Here is a 15,697-nt window from a genome sequence, read left to right on the forward strand (position 1 = left end):
GTAGTTGGATTGTAATTTCATGTAGTTATTCTCCAGCGCTGTTTTGGCTTTGCTACGTGGACAGAAATGTGTTGGTCTTTGTAAACTTAATTTATTGTGTGGTTTATAATGGATTGTGGTGCAGAAGCAGTGAGACTTACATTTATCTGTCAGTGGTCAAACTTGCATTAGATGCAATAGTTTTTGAGATGTTCTTCATTTACTTTGGTATGTTTGTCCAGATTGTCCACTGTTCTTTTACTGAGAGAAGGACAAAACATTTGATTATCACGTCTGGTTATTGGTCCCTGATTCCATGGTGCTGCCCCTTAACAACTTTATTAACATTTCTAAAATATCTTCAATATTTTGCTAAGAACCAAAACTGTTCCAGCAGATCATAACACTTATATATTCAGGAAGTCTTTGCATCTTTGTTATATTTGTCTGTGTGTGTGTGTGTGTGTGTGTGTGTGTGTGTGTGTATGTATGTATGTATGTGTGTGTATGTATGTATGTATGTATGTATGTATGTATGTATGTATGTAGGAGAATGTGTGAATGTGTAGTCGTGAGAGACACTCAATCCCTGTAACCATGGTTACCAGGTGGTCTGTCCTCTCATGGGTCCTTATTTGATGACAATGAACAAAGGAAGAAGGGAAGAGAGGGAGGGACAAAGAAAGACAGGTTTAGAAATAGAAACAAGTTGAGGTATGGATTTTTGTCCCATCTCTCTTGGCCAAGTAACATAATGTATTTTTTCATTGTGCTTTCTGTAATCTCATCACCTCCTTTGTGTTACAATACCTTAGAATCTGGTTAAGCATAGTTTAATTTTCAATTAATACTTTGTCAGTATCTGGTTCTTATCATAATCCTCCCCTAAATAATGGACATACAACAGGATATTGTATACTGCTGAACCATGTTCTATTTATATTCTATTTTATCCTGCTTCCCTCCATCATCTCTGCCTTGCTCCTCTGCCCTGTCCCCCTCTTCCCTGGGGCCATATTCACAAAGCGTTTAGAAGCTATTTCATCTTAAAGGGAAATGCCAGTGTTTTCCAGCACTTGAACATGTTACCCATCTGCCTGAGGATAGTTGGATCTGCATTTGTAAGCATCTGTCTAAAGGGAGCCAGAAAGAACAATAAAAAGTCTGGCAAGGCTCGTAATCTGCACCCAAGACTATAAAAGTTCCCAGAGCAAACCTTTGCATCGGATTGATCAGTGCTATAAAATGAAACTGCTTTATTTGCACACGCATGCCCTGGAGAACATTAGGGTGTAAAACACGAATGCAGTCAGTATCACTGATACAGCAGCTTTACTCTGGAAATAAAGAGTGAAGCATTTTCTTCCTATCATGCTTTATTTCTAACAACAGAAGAATTAGAACCTTTTTTTCAATTGATTGCAATGATTTTTTCCAGTCACTGAGAGTTGAAAAATATTCAAATTTAGGAACAACGCTGCCTTCTTCACTGTCACTTCTTACCCAGCTGTCCAACCACAGTGCAGGAGGGGCGGGACAAACACCACACCGAGCCATCTCAGCTCTTGAACAAAACGCTGAGGTATCCTTGTCTGCAAAATCTCCTGAATCCACGAATGGCGAGTCCATACCCTCGCTCTACATGTTTCTGCCTTCTCTTCATGCAGAGCGAGGGCCAGAGCAAGTAGGCCTACGTACTTTGTGGTGACAGTTTTACATTCAGTAAAATTAAGTAGCCTACTTGCAGCACATCACCACCACGGAAATCGGCATCTCGAAAAAACCCTGCTGCGCCTCCAGAGCACACCCTAGCGCTCCCAGCTAGGCGTTTTCAGAACAGTAGCTGCCGTTTTCAGCAGGTAAAAAACGCTTTGGTGGACACAGGCCCTAAGAATTGTTCTTATGTACAGTTAATAAGCGATATGCATTCGTAAATACAGAAATCTAGTTTTTGTTTTTTAATGAGAAAATGTTTACTGCATATAGAACAGATTTGTCAGCTGTTAACAACATAAATTGTCCTTACTTATTGTCCCAGCAACATGTTCACCATCAACACATTGTATTTGTTTTCCTACAATATCTGCAACAACAACTTGGTACGCAGGAAGCAAAGTCTCCAACCGGCTCACGCTGACTTTTATCTGGTACGGATGTCATGTTTTTCAGTTGAAGTTGGTCTAGGCAGCAATTATGTTTCCTCTAAAATGCACTTGGAAAACTAAATTAATAGCATATGATTTACATTTGTATGATCATTGAGATTTGTGTGTGATTGACAATGTGGCTGGTTTATCTCTTTTCATTGCTCCTTTTTGTCTGTTCTTGGTTCTTTGGTTTTATTTTGTTTATATTGCCTAAGTCTCACAGCTTGGGGCATATTGTCTAGAACTGGTACACACACACACACACACACACACACATACACACACACACAGAAATCAAGCTGGGAGAAGAAGGAGATAGAGAGGAGCAAATACAGGAGAGGGCGATAGGGGGTAACAGTGGGTGCAGAGAGAAAGGGAAATCATAAATGATAGGGCTCACATGCTGTGTGTGTGAGTGTGAATGTGTGTTCAGCATGTGGCAATGGTAAAAAAGCAGTAGACTTAAAATGATAGATCTTCAGGATAGGAGATACGGCTCAATAAAAAAATTACACATTCACTTTGCTCTCACTGACACTCTCATTCAAATTGACTCTGTTTTGTTGAACACACCCTGAGAGAGATAAAGGAAATTGAACTTTACATAAAATGCTGCACATTCTGGTGAATAAACTACATGCATTGTTGACTCCTTGCACTCAAGCTATCAACATACCCATATCTTCTATCAAGCATCTCCTTGCTGTCATGTCCTGTTCTCTCCCTCCTGACTGTCTGTCAGCCTGTCTGTTTGCCTATTTCTGCTTGCCTGTCTTTCTACCTGACTTTCTGCTTATCTCTACACCTGTTTGTTCATGTAAATCTGATTAGACATTATCTGTTTATTAATCCTCCTCTCTGCAGTGATGCTGTTATTCCTATTTGAGCTTCTGAAAGAAGCCTGTTACCCTTGCTTTGTTTACCTTTCTCCAGCTGCACCTCCAGGTTCATTCCTCATATATTCAAATTCACATACTACACAACACCCCCATTGGCCTTTGTTGATGTACAACCTTCAACTACTTGAAGATCACATCACTGTGCTGGTTTTAGTCTTTCATCCATCTCCAATCACAGTCAGCCCCTAGCTGCATTCACGTTGCAGTCTTCAGCTTTGTCTGTGCGTTTCCTCCAAAGGTTTTATGATTCCACTGGAGGCTGTGCTAAACCACAGTGAGTGTGACCTTTGGAAGATGCTTCACTGCAAGTCAAACCATAAACTGTTAATATAGCCATTTGAAAACAAGCACTAACCACACAGTCTCAATTCGGGACCAGAGGAGCAGATGATGCAAGCTAGGTCTTCTGACCTAGCTGTTGGTTTATTAAATACACAAATAATTATAAATAAATACAAGTTTTTACTTGATTAGCCAGTTGATAATCAGTGTTGGGCAACAAGTTACTGTGATATTTTTACTTTTCCAGTAACTAGTAGCGTAAGGGATTACTATTTCCAAAACAGTAATATTATTACTGTCTACTGTTACTTATCCAAGTAACGCTTTACTAGAACACCGTTTTTTTGTCCTTCTACATGAGAACGTGACTGTGCGGCAAGTCAGAGGCAGCTCAGGTCAGCAGCACCAGACCTTATGTTGTTCAAGTCAGCTGTTAGCATAAAAGCTAAAGGAGGAATGGAGAACAAGGGAGTGAGGTGTTCTTTCCACAAATGTTAAGTATTGCCATTATGTTTCACAGTCTAAGATGCATTGTAATCCGTTGTAAACTTTATGCGACCAGCAAAAAGCTTTCTGCTAAATCAGCACAGTATAGAAAAAAACTCCAGCCTTGAAAGTAATATACTAATGTAACGTGTAACATAACTATTTACTTTTAATACCCAGTAATAAGTATTGTAATTTTTTAAGAAGTAATATGTAACTAACTTATTTCAATTTCTCAGTAACTTGCCTGACACTGTTTATAATATAAACACTTCAACATAATTTAGCTCTTCATTACAGCACTAACAGTATTTCACTATTTCAGGTGAGCAACCATGTATTGATTGACCTTTCATCGTAAATAGTGTCACCACCTGCCTGCTTTTCTGCCAACCCGACATGAAGAGATTCTTGAAGAAACAGATTTATATAACATGTTTTTTTTTCTAGCGGCATGGTTAGGGATGGCAAGGTTGGTCAGTGCACCGCTTTCATCCAGACTGAAATATCTCAACAACTGATGGATTGCCATGAAATTTATTTTATTTTATCCTCATTTATGGAGGATGAATCCCAGTGACATTAGTTATCACTAACCTCAGCTGTACTTTGTGTTTTATTGAAAATTAGCAAATGTTAGCATGCTAATGAGCTAAACTCAGACCGTGAAAATGGAAAACATTATACCTGCTAACATGTTAGCATTGTTCCTGTAAGCATGTTAGCATGCTGATGTTAGCATTTAGCTTTAGACAGTCTCACAATTAGTTAGCATGGCAGTAGTTTTTTAACTTGTTTAAAGTAAATTCCGTCATTGTGCTAGAACTGTTTTCATTGCTGTGCTGAGATGAAGTGATAGTTTGGCAGTGAAGAATTACATATTGGCTTTGTTGCAGAATCAGCACAGTGGTAGCAGAGAGCTTCCTTTGGACAACCAGTTGGTAGCTAAAACCAAAGTGCTTGCTTGTGACATGTCATGCCTTATAACATAATATTGTAAATTTCAAAAATGTTTTTTATAATGTACAAACCAGAATCATTAAATTGTCTGAGTCTCTAGAAAAGAGCAGAATATCAGAATTATATTACTTCACCAAGTTCATCATCACCAAGTTGAACATATCGTATATTACCATAGCAATTGCCATTGTCATTTCGATATATTACCACTGTTCATTTACTATGATGTTCACAGTCCATGGCCTTCTTTCTTTTTTTTTTCTTTCTTTCTTTCCAAGCTTTTTTATTTTGCTATCACTTTATAATTTGATTCTGATAAGCACTTGCTGAGAGTATAATCCACAGCTACCTTTTCCATGCTCTTCCTGCTCTGTGTGTGTGTGTGTGTGTGTGTATGTGTGTGTGTGTGTGTGTGTGTGTGTGTGTGTGTGTGTGTATATATATATATATACACACACACACACACACACGTACGCACGCGCGTGTGTGTGTTTCTTCCCTGGGGAACTGAGGCTGAAGTAATGAAATGCTCATTACTGATTCAGCTGGAAATGCTAGGGATACATTTACACGCCCACACACACAAACACCAGCTATCCAGACACCTTTCAAGGTCACCTCATTTGTGTTTGTGTGTCTTTGTGTGTGTGTGTAAGAAAGAGAAAGAGAATGAATGTCTGTTTTATACATACAAATTGAGGGGCAACAAGATTGTGCACAAATGGGGCCTTAAATATACCACAGGCATCTGATATCAGACATGATCATTAACACACTCCATCCTTTGTCTATTTCATACACACACACATACAAATACAAATTCACCTTTGCTGTCAGGTCACTTTTCAAATTCATCAGATCATGCATCCATCCACAGGGACACACACACACACACACAAGCACAAATACTGTATATCAAACATAAACACAGAAATATTTGAACTACTTGAAGTTACCTTCCGAGGCCAGACAAGAAAGTACAAATTATCCTCTTCCTTTTTTACTGTAACTCATGTACTGCATCCATTCAGTTCTGCTTTACGCACAGATTTGCCTGATCAAAGCATAACTAACATGTTTGTGTGACACACTATGTTTATGGACACACTGTATTGTCTGCTTAGGAAGATGCTGCGTTATCAGTTGGGTTTTGTTTCGGATGGCAGACTGGGGGAATGCATGAAAGAGAGTTAAACACTGTACTGCTGAGGTTTTGACATTGGCTTCTCTGGAATGGATGCTTTGAGGATGCTTGTTACAGATCCTGCAGCAATGCTAAATCCTGAACATTACAATGGATTAAGGTACCACAGGTGCAAATAATGATTTTGCCTCGATGGTCATTTGGAGGTAGAATGTTTTGCTTCTATAATACAAAAACAAAACAATGAAATTACAATCAAACAATGGGAATGATCAGTAACATGTTTTATCTCATTTGTTTCAATACATACATTACATTGGCTAAAATGACATGAATAAAGACATGCCACTTCTTATCAGCAATATCTTTTTGATATCTACTGTCACTTATATCTTACACAGATGAACATTTGTTTATTTAGCCCCGATCAGAGATTTATTTAATAAAATAGTGAAGCCTCAACAAATTAAATCAAACAATCGCCTTGAAAAATTATGTTAAAATTTTGTTTTAATGATCATAATAATTTGTCAGCTGGTACACATTTATTCCTGTACACAGTGAACAAAACTTGAAAGTGTTCTCAGCTAAAAAAAAATTTGTGTGCATTTTTAAAGAAACAAGCTAAATATCTGAATATGTACAAAGGGGAAAAAAACATGCATGACAAGTGTTTTAATAAAAGAGAACATTTGTTACTGAATTCAGTATATTACATTCTGTTTTAATTTATTTTTCTTATTCATCTGTGGTATTTTTTCTGGTTTTGGTAACCGTGTATTAGTCCAATAATAATCATATTAATGTATTTTATCTAGATTTCTTTACACATGACACATAATTAGTTACATTTTGTGAATAATCCTTCCGGTTGCCAGAAATCGTCAGTTTTCAATTATGTTCCGTTTGCAACTATAAGGCATATTTCTCTCTCTTTTAGATTAAAAACATCCTCACCAAAAACTGTGTATGTGTTGACATATGTGTGTGTGTGTGTCTGAGAGAGAGAGAGAGAAAGAGAGATACTATTCACTGTGCTTGCAGCCAGTCTGTTTTCCTGTGGGTCACCACATCTCTGATTTATGGCCCTGCTCCACCTGCTTGGGACCCTTGCTGTCACCCCATGGCAAACACTTCCCTTGAATCCAATTGCATTTTTATCTTATTATTTTGCAAAAGTTATCTAAATTGCAAGTCAATGGTGAATAGGACACATGTATTTGTTTGGATAGGGGATGATGTATTACATATTTTCACCAACTCTCCTCTTCAGCCATAATAATATGTGAAGACCATTTTTTTCCTTCCTTGTGAACTGTCAGTTCAACTCCTCTGGGGATGCAAACTGTGCATGAATGGACGCGTAAACTAGTCATATGCTGGATGCCAATGAAGAAGGCAGAACCCTTTGGCTGATCTGCAGCTGGACTGACCTGGACACTGCAATCTACCACAGCAACTCACTGATGGGATCCTTCAAATGTCAATCCTGCATTCTGATTATCACACACAGACACAAACACACACACCTCCTCATTACTTACTGCAGTAAAGGTTAAACTACCCCATGAGTATGACCAGTGGCACTATTCATCACTCATCTCTCTCTCGGTGTGTGTGTGTGTGTGTGTGTGTGTGTGTGTGTGTGTGATCGCGCACGCATGTATTTCTAGCCAATCTGCCATATGTGACATGTTCTGGATTGTTGCTTAGAGACAAACATGCCGAAGGGCATGTAGGAGGAGACTGCAGAACACACACATACACATGCACACACACGACCATGTATATACACACTCAAAGCAGCTTTCCAAAGTTAGAGTGATTTCAGACATTCAGTCTAATTATGAACCTCATCATACTATGGATTACTGTAGTACTGGAATCACAATGTTGTGGTAATGTAGTAGAGGTATAAAGATAAAGCATATTGGTAATATTCAAGTAAATACATGTACCTCAATGTTGTACTTAACTACAGTACTTGAGTAAATGTACTTAGCCCATCTCCCCCCCCCCAAAAAAAAAAAAAAAAACTAAAATCGCAATTTGCATATTGCCTTTTCTCTTCAGTATAAACAATTAATGAAAAATGTTAGGAATTTTCAGAAGTTCTTTTTGGTCTAATTAAAGGGACAGAACAAATTAACTTGCCATTTTCATCTAAACCAGCTTACTGTAATAGCAAAAGACGTTTTTTACATAATTCCATTTTTTACAGAACCAAGATGACCAAAGTCACATATAGTAAGTCAAAACATGAATTAGTCACACTACATTTGTTATGGAGGAAAAGCAATAATACGATGCAGTTCTGTTCCTTAAACAGGTTCACACCAGATGTGACACAAGGTTCGGATGGGAACAGATGGACATAAAACAGACCACACACACACACACACACACACACACACTCATTTGCACAGCCATGAGCCCACAGTCCCTTGTTGCAGCTATTTTTCAAGTTAGCACACAATAAAGTACAGATTCCGTATTGGTTAACATTGTGCTGTGAGTAAATCAACACAGACAGTCAAAAACAAAAACTCATAATGCGTCTCTCATACAGGTTTCAAATTGTTTTGCAGGAGAGTGTCTATGTCTGCATTTTGAATTCCGAATGTTTTGTGTGCACATGCTTATGGTTATGTGTATATTTATATGGGTGTTTTCCAGCTTCCTTCATGTCTGATTCATTATGAGATATAATATTTGTGTGAGTGTGTGAACATTAACAACTCACCTCATTCCTTATCGACTGAAAGAGCCTCTTTGTCTATTGTACTGCAGAACAATGTGTATTGTAAGAGACAGAATCAGATTTCTGCCCAAGCAGGTGTGTGTGTGTGTGTGTGTGTGTGTTGCATGCCAGGATAGAGCATGTTGCAACTGAGTGTTTTTTTGTGACAGTGCAGGTGAGTATGAGAATGTATTGATATGGCTGGTGTGTGTGTGTGTGTGTGTGTGTGTGTGCATTTAGCTGGCGGCACAGTCTGTCTCCCTCCTGTCCTAATTCACTCCTTTACCTGAGCTCCTCCCATGAGAGGCCTGGAGTCCTGTCAACACACCCACAAACCTACATACATGCATATGTATGTGTATGTAGCGTTAAAGCAGTTGGTGAAGTCCGACCATATGCCAATTAAATAAAGTAATATTCCGCACATCTGTGTTTGTGTGTGTATGTGTGTGCTTATGTGTGTAAGTAATAGTATTCACATTTGTGCAGAGCTGTGGGTGGGTGGGGTGAAATCCATAAATCTCTCAGGTCTAAACAACAACAAAACAGCCATAACTAATGCAAGATTTTGTGCAATCATGAGACTAAAAACAGAACCAGAAATTACTTCCACAAATCTTGACTCAGTTAATTTATGGACTTATTTATGAAGATATTTGTAAACTAGATTTCTCAAAATGACTGCAAATGCCTGACCTTGGTTTGGTTGATTTAATTGATCTTTTCAGATGCGTAAACCTCTAAAATGTGCAATGTCTTACATTGCTTGTAAGACTTGATTAATGCATTTCTATATTTATCATGTTCAAGATTAGTATCATGTAATTTAATAAATACTTTGGATAATAGATCTGTATTGCTAGAGCACTCAGAAACTAAGCTTTAAAGTACTTCACACAATATACAAGAAAAACCAACAATAATAAAAGTCCAGCAAAATCAGATTTTAAAAAGGGATATAAGAATATGATCTTGAGATTAAATACTATATGATTGTATACTTCACACCTTTAGTATAACTAATAAACTTGACACCACATACAGTGATTAAGAGTGTGTGAAAACTAGTTAGCAAGTCAAAATTGATGGAAAAATGGTTGAAACGTCCAGTTGGGATAGCATGATGAATGCAAACATGATGAAGTCCAAGCCTGACATGGATAATTCCACGATCACTCTGTATGAATACCACACCCCTTTAATACCACAATCCACTTTTTATTATTAATTGTGTTAAAAAAAAAACATCCTTTATAAAATTCACTTAATATATTTGAAACAGGACAGGCGGTGTTGATAAATGAGGTATAGAACAACTGCTTACTTTATGTACTTGCACTGTCTTGTACTCTTAATGTTTGCTTCTGTCTTCCTCAGGTGATGAGACAAATGATATGTCCAGTGGTCGCAGTCCAGCAGCAAAGGACAAGGCTCTTGTTCCTCCTCCTCGTCGCCCCATTCCTCCTCATCACCTCTCACCTCCAAAGGTAAGTCATGACCATTCCTCATTTCACATCCATTCTCTCCTTCCTCTATTCCTCTCATCTTTAAATACTACAGTACAGTATCTTATTGCATATTCTCTGACAGGTGGCTGTTCATGGCTCAGCGCACACGTTGTCCATTGAATCGCTACCATTGACCCTGGTGGCCCTGCTGCTCCTACTACCATGGGAACACAGCTGAGCATCCAGAGATGGTCCGTGAGACTTACAGAGGCAAAAAGACTGAGAGACCACCATATATGCTTTGTGGTGAAGTTGAGTATTTGGAGTTTTTGTAAGCACTCTGACTGTTTTTGTTTCGAGTTGCCCGGCGGGTGGGACGAGCTGTTGATTCATCACAGTTGCAAGTGCACAGTGTGCATTTTTATGTTGCCTGTACTGACCTCTACATGTGTTTGTTTATTTGTATTTAACTCTGATAGGATAGGTTGCAAAGCACTACTGACTTTTTTGAAGAGAGATGTATATACAAATATATATATATTATATATTTATATAAAGAATTTCTATAGATAACAATGGCTTGATGTGTAAATAGAGATTAATATAGAACAGAGCAGACTGACTTGAACATGAAGGGATGTTTGGTTTGGTTTGACCTTTACATCATGTATCCCCTACAGAGAGTAAGATCCTTGACAGCTATAGTTCAGGCTGAAGGCATTCACTGAAGCAGTAGTGAACTTAAATTGACGGCACACTTGTTAGGACTTATTAATGTTGGAGAACTCTGCACAGAGAGCTAAACATAGGCTGGTTTTCCTGATAGGCCAAACAACCAATTATGTGATAGTTTTACAGATGGTGATGCAGCGTAATGAAGAATTTGTGCCCTGTAAGCCTAGGCAGACTGAAGCCCTTCCAACACTTCCAATGTTTTCTTTTTTCATACAAGCTGTGTGATTTTTTTGTATTTTCAAAGCCAGCTGAGTTTTAACTGTGTAACACAAAATGTTAATTTGTCCAGAAATGACTCTTTAACAGCAGAGATCTCTCCCAAGAAATATGTGTGTATTTTGTCATTTCTAGGCATATAATACATTTTACGGCCTTGGTAGTTGTGGGAGAAGATGTTTCTCTTCTCAAAGTGTACAGTGTGCATAGGTGTAATCATGTAACCGCTTCTATTTCAACTTCAGTTTCACTTGTAAGCTGCCATAGCCATCCTTGGCAGAAAGCTTAAAAATTAGAATATCCTAAACAATAAAAAGCACCTAATAAAAGAAAATACTAATTATGGACCACGTTTAAGATCAAAACTGTCTGCCTGAACAATGGATTATTTGACATCTCATTATCATATCATTTATCATATCGCTGAACTGTCACAGTGATTTCTAAGGCTGGCTGGTCTCCAAATGTATTAATTAAAACTCCTGCAGTGAAATAATACATAAGACATTCAGCAAAATACTATATAAGTAGAACTTGTCTAACTCTGATACATGTGTTATCAGCTTGTCTCCGTATCTAGTAAAGACAAGAGATGGAGTATCAAGAGAGTGATCAGAGGACAGCTGAGGCCAGATCCAAACGTGTTTCTTTTAAATGTAATTCATATTAATTAGGAGTATCAAGTCCTCCCGGCTCTCTGTTGAGTCTCAAACCCCCCAAACTACACACAACAGCAGGACAGACAACTGGAATACTGATTAAATAAATTCAAAAGCTGAATGACACTGTGTGCACTTCTGTCAGTGGGTGACTTGACTTTCTTCTAAGATCTATCATCATTTTGTCTCACATAGGTGTTGAAAATTTCCTTCATCACCTGAGACAGTTTATTTATGAAGGAATGTCAGTGACAGATGAGACAACTGAAGCAATACCATTTAGAGCCTTAGTGTGTGAGTTATCTGGGCAGTGAGCCCAAATACCATGTTCGCTAGCGGGATGCTTTACAACATAATCTTTTAAACAAATTTAAGCATTTTACCCAAATGAGATAAGATGATTTTGGATTCAAGCCAGCCCCTCCGTCTTTCACAGCCCTTGCTAAGCAACCTACATAAACAAACCACCAACACACACCAATGCAAATTTTCCCAAACGTTTCCCAACATGGGATAAGACCATGGTGTATTTCAAATTAAATCATCTGGAAAGTGAAGATGAAATTGCTAATATGATGTTACAAGTCATTCTGTGGATGCTGACCTTCATCTGTGAGGTACAAACTCCCATCTGTGAATTGCAAGTTGAAATGTTGACAAATCTCTGTAGTGAATGAAGTGTGAATCTTGTTAGTGCATTTTTATATGAAATAGAGCAATGTTATATCAAGCCTAAAAATGACATCCTTTTGTTCCTCTCGTGCTGTTTTCATAGTGGTTCTCAGCATGTGTGTTGAGGCACACTGGTGTGCCATGGTGTGACCTGTACTGTGTCATTGTTATAAAATTATTAAATGTTCTTTATCAAGGCTTAACAGATCTTTGTGTTTAGAAATTCTAATTTTGTTGTAGTAATGAAGCAGTATGCATGAACACCAGGATGCAAAAAGCAGCCACTTAGCGACAGTACTATGGTTTTTTTTTCATCACACTGAACACCACTGCTAATTTTATACACTAAAACAGTGACTCTCATGTGAAACGTATATAAACCTAATGTAATACACGGTGTCCTGCTGCTCTGTTGTGTCATTAATCTTCATCTTAACATCTTCGGTATAATAAACTGTTTTCAAATACATTTTGTACCTTGCCTTTTATATATTGTGTAACAGCCTCAGTCTAGGATACACACAGGAGCCACAAATGGAACTGAAGGGTCAAGGTGTAAAATAGAATTTCTAAATAATTGTAATAAATAAAAACAATGATAATTAGACATTTATTTCATTTTTATAAATTTATATGGTAGGAAAAAATATGACACAGAGTCGTGGTCCTCTACACATTACTTACTGCGTAAAGAGATTGCATTATGGTTCAATTTGACACTTTGAACAGTAAATATAGCTGGACACTTTCATACGGTTATGGTATGGCTTAGGTTGTTGAATTTTGGCCATCTATCCCAACATAAAATAAAGAAATGTATTTATTTATTTATTTATTGAGAAATATATTTTACTGTCAGAGCATCCACCACATCTTGGCTGTTAAAACAGATGTTTGGAGCCATCACAGCTTTATGTGTACATATATATATGGAATATATAGCTGCAGTTCTTTGGCCTCTGGCCCTTTGAGAGATTACTATGATTGGATTGGCATGGTCAGGAAGTTGGCACAGATTGCTTGGTTGGCACAGGAAAGTGCCGGGGGATGATGGGAAATAAAGACATCATTGAATGCAAATTGCCCCAGAGAAGATGACATGCAGATAGAGAGAGGACATGAAGGAGAAAGACTGTGAGAAGGAGGTGCTGCCATTCCTCATCCTGATGTTGGCACAATGTAGTCCCACCCATATGTTTCAGTCTAAGAATGGTGTTTCAAGATGTCTTTAAATGTAATATTTTTCTTTAGATTTTTATTCATTGTTGTTGATTTATCATTTTCTTTTCATTCGCAGGAAATGTGCCTGCTTTAATTAATTACCTAGAAGTGAACGTCTGACACACTTCAGCAAAGGAGGGCAAAGAGCCAATATACTCTGCCCATCCCTGAACATGAAAACAAAGAGACAGAAAAGCAAGAGGTGAAGAAGGTGAAAAAGAAACTAGAATGAATCAAGAGTTCATGACAAAGAGAAGGAGCCAGGGATTTGCAGGATGTTGTTTCAACAAGCTGGTGAGATTGCTCTGCTGAATATTATCCTTCCTCTGTGCCAGCACTAATGAAATCAGAGTGCTGATTATTTTAACCCTGTCCAAGGGTTATGATTGAGATTTGTGCTATTTAAATCATATTTATGTTCCTATCCTCACCAGTGTTTGCAGCCTTCAAGACACACATTATATCAGATTACTGACTGTACACATTGCAGCTCTACATGATTTTATTGCTGTTTTAGCTATACACAAATGATGAAAGACGTTCTGGGTATTGGGAGCCATGCGATTACAAGGATCACCCAGGAGGCACACCTGCCTGTGTTAAAGACACAAAACAACACAACTGGATTTATTGATTTACAAGGTGTTATAAGGACCGGAAAGCATTTATTTGTAAATCTGGGTCTATCCATCTGTGAAGGGACCCTTGAATCTTTCTGATTTGCCCAATAAAATTCTAGTGTTATGTGTAAATACTTTTCTATACTGAAGAACTGCAGCATAAGATTTAAGAAAAAAAATTTCTCTCTCAACAATAAGTAAGTATTCCATCTATAATAAGGTGGAATGACAAACATTGTTTCAAATCTTTCACTTACTCTAACTAGAAGTCCATTCTTTTGTTATGCTTATGGGTGTATAAAAGAACCTTGAATATTAATGTGGCAGTGGTGTGGCATCAATCTAAATTTGGATTGGAGTTTTAGGACTCATTTAATCCTGAAAGCTGATCAACTTTACTGTGGTTGGCAGCTTCCGCATATGCAGCCTTTAAGGCCAACATAGAGCAGCACTGGAGAAGAAACCAAAGATTAAGTGTCTTGTTAAAGGGCACTTTAACATCAGTTCAGCTGTGTGAAAGGAGAGTGTTGAATCATCTAACTCACTTTAACACACCCAAGGTATCCAAACCGTTCAATGCTCTACCACTAACTGTTTTGGTAAACTGGCAATAACTGAATTTTTGGCCACTTGGGGGCAGCAGAAACAAGCAGCAAACGCTATCATATTAGGTACGTTTGAGATGACTGCGGCTGACTTTCGCCAACTTGATAGTCTAACGTGAGCTGCAGGCGACTGCAGGGGCGGGGTGTAAAAACGGCGGTCAAGTCGGACACATTCTACCTGCGTGAGCTTACTGTGATTTGCAAAGAAAAATGCCGCGAGACCAGGCAAAAGTGTGGTTCCAACTTTGTGCAGTTGTAGAAAAGCAGCCGCCTTGTGACGTTTTGCAGCGCCGGCGAAAGTCAGACACAATTTCTAACCAGCATGCCTTATTTTAAGTCCAGCATGCATCACGTTAAGTCAGTGCTGTGCAGTGCCGCATGAAGTCAATCGCACCTCATATCACTTTTCAAGTTAGCAAACGGTTGCCTCTTTACACATTCAGCGTATACAATTATTTTGAGTTGAGTTTCTGGACACGTGGCAAATGTAAGTCCTAAATTCACACTGCTTTTAGCTCTGTTTTAGGTCACCACCAAGTCCTAAGGGATGCTGCTGAATGCTCCACTATTCTCTACCTTTGTCTCTCTGCCTTTTGGTATATGGCAGGTAGTGTACAGTGGGAAAACTTTTGATACATTTTTCTTATTGACAATGAATATTGTCAATATACGACATCTACACATTTGATTTCTCCCATCAAAAATTCTCAGAAGTGGATTTAGTGATGAAATAGTGTACGACACTTGTACAACATGTTCTCTTGTTGGCCTCTCTCTGCTGTTTCCCACTTCTCCCGTGTTGTTGGTCCCGCCCCTTCCGCTACGTAGCTAAAATGGCGGTTGTAGAGAGGGCTGCGGACTGTAGCTTAGGGGGCGTGGCGTGA

At 38.3% G+C, this 15,697-nt stretch overlaps 1 protein-coding gene across 3 annotated transcripts in view; it reads left to right on the top strand.

Annotated features, from left to right (window-relative positions):
- LOC123971728 (glypican-5-like) overlaps window positions 1-14,254 on the top strand; it is a 58,893-nt gene extending 44,639 nt beyond the window's left edge. The window contains exons 10-13 of one of the 3 annotated variants that reach the window (XR_006825267.1): window positions 10,015-10,124; window positions 10,228-10,396; window positions 13,665-13,882; window positions 14,023-14,254. Coding sequence is in view for 1 of the 3 variants with exons in the window: in XM_046050734.1 (XP_045906690.1) it covers window positions 10,015-10,124; window positions 10,228-10,323 (206 nt within the window). In the remaining 2 variants the exon portion in view is untranslated. Of the gene's footprint in view, window positions 1-10,014; window positions 10,125-10,227; window positions 12,806-13,664; window positions 13,883-14,022 lie in introns of those variants that run through there. The other 2 variants (XM_046050734.1, XM_046050735.1) reach the window with 2 other exon arrangements.
- Window positions 14,255-15,697: the final 1,443 nt, after the last annotated feature.

This window comes from Micropterus dolomieu, linkage group LG05 (genome assembly GCF_021292245.1).
Source record: "Micropterus dolomieu isolate WLL.071019.BEF.003 ecotype Adirondacks linkage group LG05, ASM2129224v1, whole genome shotgun sequence".
Classification (NCBI taxonomy): Eukaryota; Metazoa; Chordata; class Actinopteri; order Centrarchiformes; family Centrarchidae; genus Micropterus; species Micropterus dolomieu.